This window comes from Dendropsophus ebraccatus, chromosome 2 (assembly GCF_027789765.1).
Source record: "Dendropsophus ebraccatus isolate aDenEbr1 chromosome 2, aDenEbr1.pat, whole genome shotgun sequence".
NCBI classification, from domain to species: domain Eukaryota; kingdom Metazoa; phylum Chordata; class Amphibia; order Anura; family Hylidae; genus Dendropsophus; species Dendropsophus ebraccatus.
In genome coordinates, this window is record NC_091455.1 from 112,479,797 (window position 1) to 112,498,201 (window position 18,405).

The following is an 18,405-nucleotide window of genomic DNA, read 5'->3' on the forward strand; positions in this document are numbered from 1 at the left end:
CTCCTTACTGGCAGGAGATCATACATTACCTGCTCTGCGACCTGGCTTGCTATGGGGGTTCCCGGGTGCACGTCCCGCTGTGGCATCTGCCGTGGATCTGTTTGTGTGAATTTAGCCTAAAGGGGTTTCCGGGTAACAATACCACTGTATGTCTAATATACATGTATAATCTTGCACCCTTTCCCTGTTTTTTTTTCTCATTCTTACCTGCTTTGGATGTGTAGAATCCACTCTGACCACACTCAGCTCCCTCTTTCCCCCTCCCTTTTTAGTCAGAGGACATGTGATCACCCAGCCTTCCTAGCATCTTGTATAGTAGTCAGTATAATGGAGGTCACTCAGCCTTGATATTTGAAAGATGAAATATCAATGGGTGGGCTATTTATTAATGCAAAAATTATTTTGGGGGGAATACCTCTGTGAAAATTACACTTTCCGCCATTGAGAAAGATTTAGAAACAGAGAGAACTGTATTTCCTGGATATATATCTGTACGACAATAACACACGATGTATATATATATATATATATATATATATATATATATTGTAGGGATCTTCCCGGGGGATGGTGTGTTTGGACACAGTTCAGGCAGCAAACTTGGGCTCATAAAACAGCTTTGGGTGTTTATTTGTAGCATAAACGGTCCAGCAACATAAATACAGCAACACCGTGCAGTAAGAATAAACAAAACAAAAAGTCCTGCCCGTCTGGGCGCTTACTAATACAGCAGGTTACCTCTCTGACACTTCACTTGGCAGGTAATATTGCAGGGTGTGCATAAGCCCCAGCTCCCAGCGAACACACCATGCAGGCTGTTCACTCCTGTCTGAGAGCAAACCAAGGATCCTCTGCAGGGCTTTTCTCTGTCAGGCTTGATTAGGGCCAGAGACACCTGACCCCAAAACCTGACCTGGATCGGGGGGAGGGAATGGCAAGTCCCACTACCAAAACCTACCTGCCATTCCATGTAAGTCCAGGCCCGGCAATAATAAATAATAGCTCAGCAGCATAACACTGCTGAGCACAGATGCCTCCTGGACTCACCATCTCACACTCCGTATTAACCTGGGTGAGATGTACACCCCCTCGAGCACTTTTCCCGTGACATGTCCACAATATATATATATATATATATATATATATATATATATATATATATATATATATATATCAATAACACACAGTATATCTATCTATTTGTATAACAATAACACAGTCTATACATGATATATTTGAACAGTATTTCACCCCCAAAACTGATAGAAATGAACTTTTACCCCCTCAGGATATATGTAACTAGGCAACTCCTATGTACGATTGATTGATGCGTATGACAGATGGGAAGACTTTTTTATAATATTATTCAGCTATGAAAACTGACAAAATGGACTTTTGGGCACTATAAATTAGCAAATAATGGAGGTCACCCAGCTTTACCAAATCTAAGCTAACTAAGCTAAACAGCAGCATGCAAGCAGACAGATAGACAGAAAGCAGTCTGTACAGAACAGTGAGTGAGCAGAAAATAGAATCCAGAACACATCACACTGAGTTTTATATGAAATGGTCATGTGATTTTAGCTGCCAATAAGACCCCTACACCTCTATGACACTACTATGAGCTCTTAACTGATTGGCTGGCAGAAAGGCGCTCAAACTTTAACTCGAACTCGAACACTAACTCAAGCAAACAGTAAAATGTTTGTTTATTTCGAGTTTGAGAAAATCAAGATGTTCGACTTGAACTTAACTTTTTTCGAGCAGTTCAATCAACACTACTCATAGCTCCTGAGCTCACTTCATAGAGCCTGTGGGCTTAATGGCATTCTGGTATGTCATGGGTCCTTAGGTGGTTAAACTTTGACAGAAAACAAAACATTAGCTTATTTGAGAGAATCTTGTGAGCACGCTCTGTCATGTTCCATAGTCACTTTGAAGAAAGTGGAGCTTACTTGTTTCAGATCCTGCTTTCAGTTGTGTTCCTGTTTTTTTTTTCGCCTGCAAATTTTTAACAGGTTTTTCCATTCACTGCCCTCTGATGATAACTACTGACTCTGCTTCCAATGTAGACATTACAAGCCTAAGGCCATGTATACACACAGTAAAATAGCGATAAAGTATTTATAAAATACTATAGTAAAATAATGTATACAACAACATAATCGAGCAAATAAATTTTATATAAGATGAACCCAAAAAGAGTTGTTCATTAAACATAAGGAACAAATATGCACAAAACAAGAAGTCAATTCCAACTTTAGCTTCTAGTGATAAGAAAAGAATTTGAAGGGGTGATACAGGACAGGAGACTAAAAAGGGAGGCCAATGGGAGGAATTGTTGGATGAAACTCTTAACTATAAGGGTATCAAGGAGATCTCATCAAGGAGGTATTTGTGTTTCCCTTTTGATCCAGCATCCATCCCATGGGGACCAGACACCAACAAAGAGTTCCAGCCTATTATTTAGCAGCACAGTTAAATACCCCATATTGCCCACATCTAAGATTTTTTGCATATAGTTAGGGGAGAAGGTCTCGTCCAACATTTCGCAACAAGACAGCAGGCCACCGTAAGGATATGAAGCAGCAATTTAAGAGTCTTGCAACCAAGCTTTTCTGAGGAGACATTAGAGAGGTAGAACACTGCTCAGCCCTCTCCTGGATCTCCTCTTACCTCTCTAACCGCACTTATAGTGTCTCCCACTACCACACCACCTCATCTCCTTGTCTCCTTACTGTTGGTGTCCCCCAAGGCTCGGTACTCGGGCCTCTTCTCTTCTCCATCTATACCTCTGGCCTGGGACATATCATAGAATCCCACAGCTTCAAGTACCACCTCTATGTCGATGACATTCAGATCTCCCTCTCTGGTCCGGATGACACCTCTTTGCTATTCAGGATTCCAGAGTGTCTATTGGGTATAATTTTCTTCTTCTCCTCCTGCTTTCTAAAACTCAACATGGACAAAACTGAACTAATCATCTTTCCCCCATCTCGCTCCACCCGACTGTCTAATCTATAAATCACAATGGGTGCACTGTTCCCCCTGTCCCCCAATTCCGCTGCCTTGGGGTTACCTTTGACTCCTGACAATCTGAAAATCATTTCTCGAATCTACTCTTTTCTGACACCTCACTCCACAAAACTGTTGGTACATGCTATTATTATCTCCCGCCTGAACTACTGTAATATCCTCCTTTCTGGTCTACCATCTAACACCCTTGCTCTGCTGCCCAGCTAATCCACCTTTCATCTTGCTTTGCCTCTCCCCTCTGCCAATCCCTTCACTGGCTCCCCATGTCCAACGTATTCATTTTAAATTGTTGACCATGACATACAAGGCCATCCACAACCTGCTCCCCCTCCCCCGTACATCTCTGACCTTATAGCCCTTATACTGTCGCTCATGCAACCCCAGATCCTCCAATGACCTCCTTTTGTATTCCCCCTTGTTCGTACCTCACACAACTGCCTCCCCCATACTCTAAACTCGCCACCCCGACACATCCAGCTCTTATTCACCATCAAGTCCTTCGAAAGTAACCTGAAAACCCATGTCTTCAAACTAGGCTACAACCTATACCAATTCTGCATCACACTTGACTGGCTGCACTTTACCTCCTGTTTCTCTCCCAGTACCTTATAGATTGTAAGCCCTCGCAGGCAGGGTCCTCTCTCCTCATGTACCAGTTGGCCATTTGACTTCAATGTGTTTTGATCTTGTAATGATCCTGTTTGTGGCAGCATGGTGGTTCCTGGGTTCAAATTCAACAAAGGGCAACATCTGCAAAGAGTTTGTATGTTCTCTCCGTGTCTGCGTGGGTTTCCTCCCGGTATTCCGGTTTCCTTCCACATCCAAAACATACAGATAGGTGAAAGTGCTGTGGAATCTGTGTGCACTATACAAATTATACAAAGCATTAATATTAATTATTATTATGTTTGTTAACATATGACTTGCATAGCGCTCTGGTACTAAGAGCGCTTTAAAAAAAAAAAATAATAATAATAATAATTACTACAACAACAACACTAGTTCCAAAGGGATATGAAAACCTGTAATATCTTTAATAAGAGAAACCATGAACTAATGTCCAAAAAGGGGTTACAAAATAAACAAACATGACCAGTGTGTATGCAGAAGAGTACCCTAAATTAGGCTATGTTCAGACTATGTAAGTCACGGAACGGCCGGTCTCTAAAAAGATCATCCCAGCCGGGATGATCTTAGCAGCCGCAGAGTTCAGATGCAGGCGCTCCCGTGCACTCGCATCAGAACTCTTCACTGCACAGCAAGCGGCCTGAGCTCCGTAGTGTGAACTGACAGGGTTTTCATTGAATAGCGGCCGCAAAAAACTGACATGTCCGTTTCTCGCAGCACTGCTAGGGATCCGGAATCCATAGGCGGCAACAGCACGTATATTTTCATATTAATCACGGCCGTTGTTGCAGTCGGCTTTCAGAGGCCATAGCACTTTGCAATGACTGGCTTGATTGTTGCATAAAATATGCAGTGAAACCAGATTTCCTTTTTCATGTGTGGTGAATTTGAAAATAAAACACTTTTTCTTGTATTGAGGGGGTTGTGTTTACACCGTTTGCCCTAGTGTAAAACTGACATGTTATACACGTTCCTCAAGTTAGTACAATTACAACGAATTGTAGCTTGTATAACTTTTATTTTATTTGATGGCTTTTAAAAAATTAAAACCTTTTTGTTTTTAAATAAATGTTTCTTAAAATTGCTCTATTACCATACTTATAACAAACGCTTTTATTTTTTGGTCTATGGGGCTATGTGAGGTGTCATTTTTTGTGCCATGATCTGTACTTTCTATCGATATCTTGTTTGCTTATATGCAACTTTTTGATCACTTTAAATTACAATTTTTCTGGATTTGATGCGGATATTTAGCATTTTGGATTTTTTTTGCGCTTATGCTGTTTACGGTGCGAGATCAGGAATGTGATAATTTAGTTGTTTGGGCAATTACACACGCAATACCAAATGTTTATTTACTCATTTTTATTTATTTATAAAATGGGAAAAGGGGGGTTATTCTGACTTTTATTAGGGGATAGGATCTTTTTATCAATAAAAAAAAAAACTTTTTTTTTTTTACTCACACTTACTAGAAGTCCCCCTTCGGGACTTCTAGTATCACTACTCTGATCTCTCATTGAGATCTATGCAGTATAGATATACTGCATAGATCAATGAGATCTATGTTCTATTGCTCTCGGCTGCTGCAGCAGAGAACCCCGTCCGGCCCAGACGGAGGGACCTATTCTCCGCAATTGCGGCATCGGGGCAGGGGGGGGGGGGGCGGTGGCGATCTGTATCCAAAACCTAGTGATGACTTTGATTTCAAGATTACTGCCACTAGAGTAATTCCTGATGTCACCAGGACCTATATAAACTAAAGTAATGGTGGAAAAATTGCAATGGATTTAGTAAACATATAGGGGAAGATTTATCAAACATGGTGTAAAAGGAAACTGGCTCAGTTGCCCCTAGCAACCAATCAGATTCCACTTTACATTCCTTACAGACTCTTTGGAAAATGAAATTTGGAATCCGATTGGTTCCTCTGGACAACTGAGCCAGTTTTACTTTACACCATGTGATAAATTGATAAATTTCTCCCATAGTGTGTAGTTAACCCTTTCACAACCTGGGATCATTGATGCATCAATGCCCAGGTTGTTTTAGAACATCAGCTTATGGGATCATAATGATGCCATAGGCTGATGTCCCTATTTCTGCCCCCTCTCCTCTGTCTCCTGCCGCTGTTACAATCTTGTGACAGCGGCAGGGGAGAGAGAGGAGCGGGCAGAGCTCACGGACGCGCGTCCCAAGTGCCCAGCCTTCCCTCCGTAGCCAGGTAACTGGAAGCCTGAGGCCTGAGGTTTCCATGGCTACCATCGGGGCTCTGCGATTACTTTGCAGAGCCCCGATGGACAGTGGACAGAGAATTCTCCCTCAGTAGAAGAAGAATTCTCTGTCAGAAGCCCTATAGATGCTGTGATTGTGCTGACCACAGTATCTAAAAGGTTAGCTCCAGTGCTGAGAGCTGCGGCGGGCCTCCGACTATCACTGATAGCACCTGTGATATCACTGATATCACAGATCCTGCACCTGTGTCATCCTGCGCCGTAAATTAACGTCGCTGCAGTATCAGGCATAGGCTGCAGCGACGTTAATTTACTGCCCTGCGGCGGGAGAAGGTTAATAAGGGAAAAAAATGCCAAACTGCTTTTTTACCTAGAATATAAAAAGAAACAATGTACCTACAGTAAGGAAGCATTGGAACCATTTCTATACCTAATATACAGTATATAGAGAGCTGGTAACTGTTTTGTTTGCACACAACAAATTAGCACTAAAATTGTAAAAAATAGGGTCTTGGGACTCCTTTTGAAAGTGGTCATTGTCCTGGGACAAGATCTCTGCCAGTAAGTGGATACATTTTCTATTACAATCACTGTCCTGGGAAGGGCTATCTACATATGATTAGATGGAACACAACAAACAATTCTAAATAATTATTAAAGATAAATTTATGTAAGTTTAATAAGAAAGTTGCATGAAAATATGAGACTGGATACAAATATATTAAAGCTACTGTAGGTGAAAATATATAAAAGCTAAATCAACTTACATACATCCTGTTTCTGAAAACAGGCTGAGGACACGTTCATACAATATATGTTTTCATTAAACAATGGTTGTTGTTGCAGGTTTGCAACAACTGCCGTTTTTTAACAACAGCGGCCGATCACTTTAATTGCTATGGAATCCTGACCGGAGTGTATACACACTGTATACACTTTGGCTGGGATTCCATGCAGCCACACAAAAAACTGACATGCCAATTTTGTGCGACCACTTTTCATTGAATAGCAGCCGCACTAAATTGACTGTGCAGACAATATAAAGTACGGCTCCAGCCTCACTTTGCATTGTCTCATGTGGTTAATTGGAAAACAGGCACACCTGAATGTGCCTGTATTCCAATTCAAAAGAAATTATGTTTATCTGGCCGCATGATGGGCCGCTGTCTTACAGCATGTAAACAAGGACTTAGAATAGAGCATTCAATAAAAATATGAATGCAGTCTAAGGGGGGCATTTATTAGTATACTTATAAATGCCCCCGCAGCTCCGGCGCTACCGGGATTTATGTAGAGGCGGACTGCCTCTACATAAATCCCGTGCGCACCGCCGAAAACCTAAGCCAGCTGAGGACTGGAGTAGGTTTTCGGCGTACACTTGGGCGGAACGGATGGTAAATCGCGCGCCCTCCGTTCCGCCCACTACACGCACCCTTTCCGCCCCCCTGGCGTACTCGACGGAAAGTGCCGATTTGCGAATATTTTATTCGCAGATCGGCCATTTGCGTATCAAAAAATACGCAAATCAGCACTTTCCGCCGAAAATCATCCGTTCACGGATGATACATGTGGCCCTAAGTCTCCAATCCAAGCTCTGTCACAAAAGAAGCAACATATGACATTTGTCCAACATGTGCATCCATATCCTTGTCCCCTTATATCCTCTTCCAAAACAGTTTGCTAAATTAATCTAAAAAGGTAAAAATGAATATAAACTTTTCCTCTGTATAAAGGTCCTCAAGCATTTTTTACTTATGTCGCCTCTAAGTAAAAAAATAATAATAATAATAATAGAAACCACAAAGCATGACAAAAGTATGAGACACAAAATTTCACTCAATCAGTAAGAACTCTTTTTTTTTCCCTATAGATGGGGAGATCTTACCTTGCTTACCTTTACATTTTCAAGGTAAAGCAAATAAGTTGGGAATACTAGCAAATATGTGCATTGTGTTTTATCTTCATTCATTTCACATTCTGCTTTTGTATGACATTTTTTTTTCTTCTTACTTTGCTTCTTTTCAAGGTTTTATATTTATTTTCCACAAATGAAAGGCAGATTGCAGAATCCTTTTATTCAATTTAGTCAATGGCAAAATATATTCAATAAATGATTTAAATGCTACTATTTTTTTACAAATTAACTTTTTACTTTGTGATGTGATAAATTTTGTAACATTAATTTTCACAAAAAATATAATAGCTTTGTAAGCCTAAAACCAATTGCTATTGACTGTAACAAGCAAAAACCTTATGGATCAATCTGAAAAATTAAGATAAAAATTAATCTATATTATTTTCTTTCTTTCTATATCACACACGAACACATGCACAAATACTATAATCTTATCCATTATATAAGAAAATGAATAAAATGTTTATAAAAGTAAGTCCTATAACCCATAGTAATGGATATTAGGCTGTGTTCCCACATTGTAAAAATAAGGGCAAATAGCCATTGTTACGGAAAAAAAAAAACCACTGTTATTAGTCATCATAATTATTTGCCGCGGCGGTCCCGGGTGCCGCTTGTAGCCCGGGACCGCAGGTATTAGCCGTGCCCGCTAATACAGTAATCGGATGCAGCTGTCAAAGTTGACAGCTGCATCCGATTACCGTTTGCAGTGTCATCCCTGGTGTCTAGTGGGGAGATCGCTCCTCCGGGACGTTGTTCCGGAGGAGCGATCTTTGTTACTGAAGCCGGCCGGGGACCGCTCCAAGATGGCGCTGTCCCCGGCTCGGCACTCGTTTACTTCCGCCTGCAGCAGCCGGAAGTAAACGGGTGCCTATCTCATGGATCTCTGCAGCATATCTATGCTGCAGAGATCTCTATGAGAGATCAAAGCACTTATACTAGAAGTCCCCCAGGGGGGCTTCTAGTATAAGTGTTAAAGTAAAAAAAAAAGTGTTGTTATTGATAAAAAGCCCCCTCCCCTAATAAAAGTCTGAATCACCCCCCTCTTCCCAGGTTATTAATAAAAGTAAATAAATAAATAAACAAACATGTGTTGCTATCGTCGTGTGCGTAATCGCCCAAACTATTAATTAATCACATTCCTGATCTCGCACGGTAAATAGCGTAAGCGCAAAAAAATCCCAAAGTGCAAAATTGCGCATTTTTGGTCATATCAAATCCAGAAAAATGTTAATAAAAAGAGATCAAAAAGTCATATATGTGCAAACAAGGTACCGATAGAAAGAACACATCATGGCGCAAAAAATGACACCTCATACAGCCCCATAGACCAAAGGATAAAAGCGCTATAAGCCTGGGAATAGAGCAATTTTAAGGAACATATATTTGTAAACAATGGTTTTAATTTTTTACAGGCCATCTCATAATATAAAAGTTATACATGTTATATGTCGTTTTAATCGTAACGACTTGTGGAACATATATAACAAGTCAGTTTTACCCCAGGGCGAACGGCGTAAAAACACATATCCACTAAATACACAAAATGGCCACATGTATCATCCGGCGAACGGATGATTTTCGGCGGAAAGTGCCGTGTTGCGTAATTTTTTATACGCAAATGGCCGATTTGCGAATAAAATATTCGCAAATCGGCACTTTCCGCCGAGTACGCCAGTGGGCGGAAAGGGGGCGGAAAAGGGGCGGAAAGTGGGCGGAACGGAGGGCGCGGACTCAGAGTCCGCGCAATTTACCATCCGTTCCGCCAAAATGTACGCCGAAAACCTACTCCAGTCCTCAGCTGGCGTAGGTTTTCGGCGGTGCGCAATGGCGCGCACGGGATTTATGTAGAGCCTCTACATAAATCTCCGTAGCGCCGGAGCTGCGGGGGCATTTTTACGACCGGCGTAAAAAACGCCGGACTTAATAAATGCCTCCCAATGTGTTTTTTTTTTTTTTCAATTTCACCACACATTGATTTTTTTTCCTACTTTTGAAGTGTACTTTATGCAAAAATTCAGCCTGTCATTGCAAAGTACAATTAGTGACGCAAAAAATAAGGGCTCATGTGGGTCTCTAGGTGAAATAATACAACTGATATGGCCTTTTATGCACAAGGAGGAAAAAACGAAAATGCAAAAATCAAAATTGCCCCTTTCCTTAAGGGGTTAAAAAGAAAGTGAAGGTTTTTTTTAAGGGAATCTAGCAGCAGGTTGGATGATCCTAACCCATGATAAAAACTAATATGACAGGGATAGGAAAGCTGCAAATACTTTTTACTTCTTTTATATTACACATATTTAGGTATATACATGTGTATATATTTATATTATTTATTTACTTATTTTCACTTGTGTATCAGAATGTGTTAATGTACAGTAATGGCAAGTATGTGTTTATTAACAGGAAGAATACAATTAAAATTTAGTTATGGGACTTTGAAATTACTAACTGTATTCCTGTGTGACTATATACCATGGTCCCCACCAGAACCTGGCGAACCTGGGAAACTTGACTACCGGGTGTTGCACCTGGTCATTTTAATTGTATTTGCATCCTAATTAGTGTTTACAGACAAATGTAGTTCACTGATAGAGTGAAGACTCATTGGCTCCTTGCTCTGTCAGTCATTCTTGTGGGCGTGGCAGTATAATGTCTATGGCCATATGATGCCACTCTAAAATTAAAAAGTATATTGATACTGGATTACAAGCAATTATTCTCTTTCTCTATATTTCTCCTCCTCTCCTTTCTTACACTCCCCCCCCCCCCCCCACACACACACACGTCTTCCTACCTGTTTTGTTTATTTATTTATTTATTTATTTTCATACTCAACTTGTTCAACATCCGGGTCATAAAAATTGGAACATATGCCTCTATTACATGTATCATACTTTTAAATTCTGTAGATCATATGAGTAGAGGGGAAGTTCAAAGTATATAACCGGATATTTTGTCATATTCTGTCATTTAAACCATACCTAAAATACACAACAGTAAAATAATAACTTATAATAATTTTATAGCCTAAAGTGCTTTGCATGTTTTCATACAATATACCCAAAGTATCTTACTTGGTTAATTGTGTATAAAGTACACAAAATATTAACTATTTTATTAATTCTCAACAGATATTTTATGGATAATACACAAGAAGAGAAGATTTTTGAAATTGATTCAAAAAATGGAGCAATTAGGACAACAAAACGACTGGATAGGGAAGAAATCCCCTGGTACAACATAACAGTATCAGCATCCGAAAAAGGTACTATTACAAATTCAATGAACCATGAAGTAATGCAGCAGTGTTGTCAGTGTTTCAATAAATGTTTATTTATAAATTAAATCTCATGTACTCAGAAAATGGTTGATTTTGTCAAAATAATTTAAAATTTTGAATTACACTTTAAATAATTTAGCCACAGTACACCACCACCTCAATTAATCTGATTTTTTTTTTTAATCTTTTTTTAAGAATAGGTTTAGAAATAGCGCAGTACATGCTACATGTACATCACCTATTAAAATATATGAGAAACTTAAGTGGAAAAGGAATAATTTGGTACATATCATTAAAAAATACATTTTCATGCTTGTATATCAAAATGCTTGGAAAAGCTTAGAAGTCATCTATGGAATTCTTTCCTTGGTAAACAAAAATCTTTCTCTTAAGGAGATAGGAATATCATTGTCAAAGTCTCCAATCAAGAGATTTCTTCAGAACCAGATACTGTAGGCCTTATTACCCTATAAAAATGAAACTTCTAAAAAGCATGCCCTGTTCTGGAACAATATACCTTGAACAAATGAAACCAAAGTGAATGGATGAAAATAATAAGAAAAGGAAAATATCAAGATGAAAAGAGAAGGCTCATGATCCAGAACATATCACATCATCTATCAAACATGGTGAAAATTGTATTAATGGCTGCCGATGGAAGTAGGTCACTGGTGTTTATTAACAGTATAAACTATACTTTCTGATCAGATTCAGGAAAATTCTGTAAAACTAATAGGATAGTTCTTCACAGTAAAGAGAGATGATAACTTGAAAACGTTTTGCAAACACAGCTCAAGGGCTTTTTAAGGTAAAATATCCTTCAATAAGTCATTCACTTGAACTTAACACAACTGAGCATGCTTTTCACTTATTAAAGGCAAAACTGAAAGCAGAACGATTCACAAGAACTACCTGAAGGTAGTTGCAATAAAAACATGGGGAAGTATCTCAAGCAGTGTCGGACTGGGCCACCGGAGGACCAAAGGATCCTCCAGGGGGGCCCCTCCTCCACTCCCTGCTTGTCCAGCAGCTAGGGCCCCCAGACAGCCATAGGATGATGATGCCTGTCCTCAGTGGGCCCCCAGCTGCAGCAGGATAAATACATGGTTTTACCAGGTCTGCCCGACTCTGAGGAGACAGCCCCGGCAAAACCATGTCCTGGGTAGTCCCGGGAAGCTCCACCCCTGCCGTGGTAAGCCCCGCCCCCTACCGACTTTCTGATCTCACTCAAGCAGAGCATGGAGAGGAGTCGCTGGGGCACTAGAGGAACCTTACAGTTGAGGTAAGTATAGCTGTTTTTTGTTTTAAATACAGATAGAGGGGCTGGAGAATGATAAGGGAGGTACTGGTATGCTGATGAGGGGCAAAAGAATGAGAGGGGTACTACTATGATGATGTAAGGGCAAAAGGATGAGGGGGTACTACTATGATGATGTAAGGGCAGGAGGGTGAGGGGGTACTACTATGATAATGGAGGGGCAGGAGGATGAAGGGGGTAGTAGTATGATGGGGTAGGAGGATAATGGATGGGTAGTAATATGATGGAGGAGCAGCAGGATGAGAGGGGTACTACTATGATCAGGGCCGGACTGGGACTGAAAAGCAGCCCTGGCACACACACCCCACCAGCCCACATACAAGTCTCCCTGCACCCATTGCACCAACTGTGCCACGTAGAAAATTTTTCAGATATAATCAGATACCAGGTGTGCGCAGTATTATCACCCTGCAGACTATATAAGAGTATACAGATGTGATCAGAAACAAAATACTGAACAATTATAGATTATCTGTTTGCTCTCCTGTCATCTGTCACATGATTCATACTAATAAAAGCCACAGTATTCTGCCCTGTAAACTATTTTTCAGGAAAAGCAGAGCCCCAGGAGAGCTTCATCTTATGGCCATGTTCACGCAACGTATGTTTAGCATAAATCACAAATTGCAACAACGGCCGTGATTTATGCGAAAACATACTTTGTGTTGGAATGAATAGAATGCTGGCCGGAGCATATACACACATTGAATAGCGGCCACATGCCAGTTCACACAATGGAGCGTGCGGCTCTGGCTGCATGCTTCATTGTGTGCAGCGGTGAATTGGGATGTGGGGCACATGGGTGCCCCCGCATCTGAATTCACCAGAAATGAAGATCAGCAGTAACACCGGCCGTTCTGTGACCCGCCCAGGTCACAGAATGGCAGGTGTTATACCATGTGTGAACATGGCCTAAAGTTACACTACTGAAATAATTCAGGGGCATCTTTCCTCCCTACCTTTGTATTGTGCAGTTCCCCTGTTTTTCTTCCTGGAAATGGTTCCCCTGGTCCCTAATACACTGACCCATCCGATCATCACTGACAGTATCAGACTGTGGGGACACATCTTATTAAGCAGAGGATGTCAGTCAGGCCTGGGATACATAGAGTGTTCTAGAATGTTATATTCCTGTGTCACTCTCCATGTAGACCCGGCCTGAGAGAACAACACCAAGCTCTAATGTAGGATTCTCCAGAATTGTTATCTCATGGGGGGCACAGATATTCCCTATAACAGAGGTCAGGAGAGCGGATAGTGACGGCCGGGGACTCACAGGTGACGCCTTCTCTCATCCGAGTCACTCTCCTATCCCAGATCATTAAGGAATGACCCCAGACCCCTAAAAAAATGAATATTGGCTGGTGTAAACTGCCCACAGCAACCAATCACAGCTCCTCTTACATTGTACCAGAGTTGAAAGCTGAGCTGTGATTGGCTGTTATGGGCAGTTTACACCAGTTGTATATTTACACCCTTTCATAAATCTTCCCCAATAACTACACAGTTTAACACCTCTTAACCCTATTCTTTATAGTGCACCAACTCCCTACCTGAGGTTGAAATGCACTATAAAGGATGGGGGGGAGCAAATAACACCGCCATACCATGACCTCATATTACCACCACCTAATGACTAACAGTCATACACTATATGCAGACCATGTATACCTCCATACAGTCAGCATATTACAGCACAGTTACAGTACACTATATGCAGACCATGTATACCTCCATACAGTCAGCATATTACAGCACAGTTACAGTACACTCAGTGACTCACATGTGACCTCTTCTCTGATTGGCGTCTTCCTCTTTGGTTGTTTTCCCCACTTGGCCCCGGCTGTCATGATGACGTCTTCTGGTCACCACTCATCTCCACAGAATCTGTCAGACACATTAGGCTCTGTACATAATACCACCTGCCCACCTCTATACAAGCTGCCCATCCATAGTGCCCCAAATGGTTATAACGCCCCCTTCTGTTGCCCATGCAGTATTAAATCAACCTTAATTCCAGAGTGCTACTATAATAGTGTCCCAAATAGTATATCCCCCAATAGTGCTTCCTATAGTAGGTAATCCCCCATATACTAGTTAAAGCCTCTTACCTGATGCTTGTACATCACATTGCTAAAGAAATCTGTACATTAGTATGTTAGGAGCCCTGTGGGCGTTCCTGGGCCCCACTGCACCATTTGCCCCTGCATGTTGCCTCCTACACTCATACGTAAGACTAATTTACAGATTAGGATTAAAGTTCAAAAAAACATTGTGATTTATCCAAGCATCGGAGGAGCGAAACTGGGAAGAGGAGGTAAGGGGCTACCAGGAGCCATCAGCAGCTTCAATTAAAGCAGTTTTCCTTTAATTTCAACTGGGCCTCTTATAATAGTTTCCCCAATAGTAGGTAACTCCTCCTTGTACTGCCAGATATACTATTTACTCCCCCCAATAGTGCCCCTATAGTAGGTAACTTCCTCCCATCCTCTCTGACAGGGGCGTAACTAGGATTCATGGGGCCCCATAGCAAAAAAAAAATATATGGGGCCCCCCCCAACATGCTAACCAGTCCCGGCAATATGGTGCTGTCCCTCTTCGGCAGCTCTGAGACGCTGTCCCCTAGGATGGGGCTGGGTGAGGAGTAGCAGGTTAGGGTGAGTCCCTGCAGGTGTGGGGACCACTTTGAGTCCGGCGGGGGTGGGGGGTGTTTGACAGTGGGGGCCGCTCATTATACCAACTACTATACAGGATGCTAGGAAAACTGAGAGACCCCATTATACAGGATGCCAGGGAAGCTGAGTGACCCCATTATACAGGATGCCAGGGAAGCTGAGTGACCCCATTATACAGGATGCCAGGGAAGCTGGTGACCTCATTATACAGGATGCCAGGGAGGCTGAGAGACCCCATTATACAGTATGCCAGGGAAGCAGGGTGACCCCATTATACAGGATGCTGGGAAGCTGAGTGACCCCCATTATACAGGATGCCAGGGAAGCTGGTGACCCCATTATACAGGATGTCAGGGAAGCTGAGTGACTCCATTATACAGGATGCTGGGAAAGCTGAGTGACCCCATTATACAGGATGCTGGGAAAGCTGAGTGACCCCACTATACAGGATGCTAGGGAGGCTGAGTGACCCCATTATACAGGATGCTAGGGAAGCTGAGTGACCCCATTATACAGGATGCAGGGAGGCTGAGTGACCTCATTATACAGGATGCAGGGAGGCTAAGTGACCCCATTATACAGGATGCTAGGAAAGCTGAGTGACCCCATTATACAGGATGTCAGGGAAGCTGAGTGACCCCATTATACAGGATGCTGGGAAAGCTGAGTGACCCCATTATACAGGATGCTGGGAAAGCTGAGTGACCCCATCATACAGGATGCCAGGGAAGCTGAGTGACCCCATTATACAGGATGCTAGGGAAGCTGAGTGACCTCCTTATACAGGATGCAGGGAGGCTAAGTGACCCCATTATACAGGATGCTAGGAAAGCTGAGTGACCCCATTATACAGCATGCCAGGGAAGCTGAGTGACCCCATTATACAGGATGCTGGGAAGCTGAGTGACCCCCATTATACAGGATGCCGGGGAAGCTGAGTGACCCCATTATACAGGATGCCAGGGAAGCTGAGTGACCCCATTATACAGGATGCCAGGGAAGCTGAGAGACCCCATTATACAGGATGCCAGGGAAGCTGAGTGACCCCATTATACAGGATGAAAGAAAAGCTGAGTGACCCCATTATACAGGATGCCAGGGAAGCTGAGAGACCCCTTATACAGGATGCCAGGGAAGCTGAGTGACCCCATTATACAGGATGAAAGGAAAGCTGGGTGACCCCATTATACAGGATACTGGGAAAGCTGAGTGACCCCATTATACAGGATGCCAGGGAAGCTGGTGACCCCATTATACAGGATGCTAGGAAAGCTGAGTGACCCCATTATACAGGATACCAGGGAAGCTGAGTGACCCCCATTATACAGGATGCTGGGAAAGCTGAGTGACCCCATTATACAGGATGCTGGGAAAGCTGAGTGACCCCATTATACAGGATGCTGGGAAAGCTGAGTGACCCCATTATACAGGATGCAGGGAGGCTGAGTGACCTCCTTATACAGGATGCAGGGAGGCTAAGTGACCCCATTATCCAGGATGCTAGGAAAGCTGAGTGACCCCATTATACAGGATGCCAGGGAAGCTGAGTGACCCCATTATACAGGATGCTGGGAAGCTGAGTGACCCCCATTATACAGGATGCCGGGGAAGCTGAGTGACCCCATTATACAGGATGCCAGGGAAGCTGAGTGACCCCATTATACAGGATGCCAGGGAAGCTGAGTGACCCCATTATACAGGATGAAAGGAAAGCTGAGTGACCCCATTATACAGGATGAAAGGAAAGCTGAGTGACCCCATTATACAGGATGCCAGGGAAGCTGAGAGACCCCATTATACAGGATGCCAGGGAAGCTGAGTGACCCCATTATACAGGATGAAAGGAAAGCTGGGTGACCCCATTATACAGGATACTGGGAAAGCTGAGTGACCCCATTATACAGGATGCCAGGGAAGCTGGTGACCCCATTATACAGGATGCTAGGAAAGCTGAGTGACCCCATTATACAGGATGCTGGGAAAGCTGAGTGACCCCATTATACAGGATGCTGGGAAAGCTGAGTGACCCCATTATACAGGATTGCTGGGAAAGCTGAGTGACCCCATTATACAGGATGCCAGGGAAGCTGAGTGACCCCATTATACAGGATGCTGGGAAGCTGAGTGACCCCCATTATACAGGATGCCGGGGAAGCTGAGTGACCCCATTATACAGGATGAAAGGAAAGCTGAGTGACCCCATTATACAGGATGAAAGGAAAGCTGAGTGACCCCATTATACAGGATGCCAGGGAAGCTGAGAGACCCCATTATACAGGATGCCAGGGAAGCTGAGTGACCCCATTATACAGGATGAAAGGAAAGCTGGGTGACCCCATTATACAGGATACTGGGAAAGCTGAGTGACCCCATTATACAGGATGCCAGGGAAGCTGGTGACCCCATTATACAGGATGCTAGGAAAGCTGAGTGACCCCATTATACAGGATGCTGGGAAAGCTGAGTGACCCCATTATACAGGATGCTGGGAAAGCTGAGTGACCCCATTATACAGGATTGCTGGGAAAGCTGAGTGACCCCATTATACAGGATACAGGGAGGCTGAGTGACCCCATTATACATCATACTAGGGAAGCTGGTGACCCCATTATACATCATACTAGGGAGGCTGGTGACCCCATTATACATCATACTAGGGAGGCTGGTGACCTCATTATACATCATACCAGGGAGGCTGAGTGACCCCATTATACATCATACTAGGGAAGCTGGTGACCCCATTATACATCATACTAGGGAGGCTGGTGACCCCATTATACATCATACTAGGGAGGCTGGTGACCTCATTATACATCATACCAGGGAGGCTGAGTGACCCCATTATACATCATACTAGGGAAGCTGGTGACCCCATTATACATCATACTAGGGAGGCTGGTGACCCCATTATACATCATACTAGGGAGGCTGGTGACCTCATTATACATCATACCAGGGAGGCTGAGTGACCCCATTATACTTACCACCCTTCCAGTTGTCCATGGCATCTTTCCTCCTCTGGCTCTGTGTACTCTGCTGGTGGGCATCGGGGGCGGAGCTTACCGCGGAGGGGCGGGGCTTACCGGACATACCCGGGAGTCGGTACTATTGGCAACTATGGAGAGGGGTCGGGGACATGGCTCCCAGGCTGTCGCTCTCCTCTGGCTTAAATATGCGCCCGATGCATGACGTCACTTGCCTGTGCCGGCCCGGGATGCTACTTTTCTCTCAGCACAGGGGGCCCTGTATGTATTCCCAGAGCGAGGCTGGGCCCAGCAGACAGCGCCACCCACTGCACACACAGAAGTGCAGTGATA

The 18,405-nt window shown here is 43.1% G+C and overlaps 1 protein-coding gene across 1 annotated transcript in view; it reads left to right on the plus strand.

The window, feature by feature from the left end:
- LOC138784621 (cadherin-18-like) overlaps positions 1-18,405 on the plus strand; it is a 295,998-nt gene that overhangs the window by 240,838 nt on the left and 36,755 nt on the right. The window contains exon 7 of the mRNA XM_069960244.1: positions 10,947-11,080. Coding sequence (XP_069816345.1) covers positions 10,947-11,080 — 134 coding nt within the window. The remainder of the gene's footprint in view (positions 1-10,946; positions 11,081-18,405) is intronic.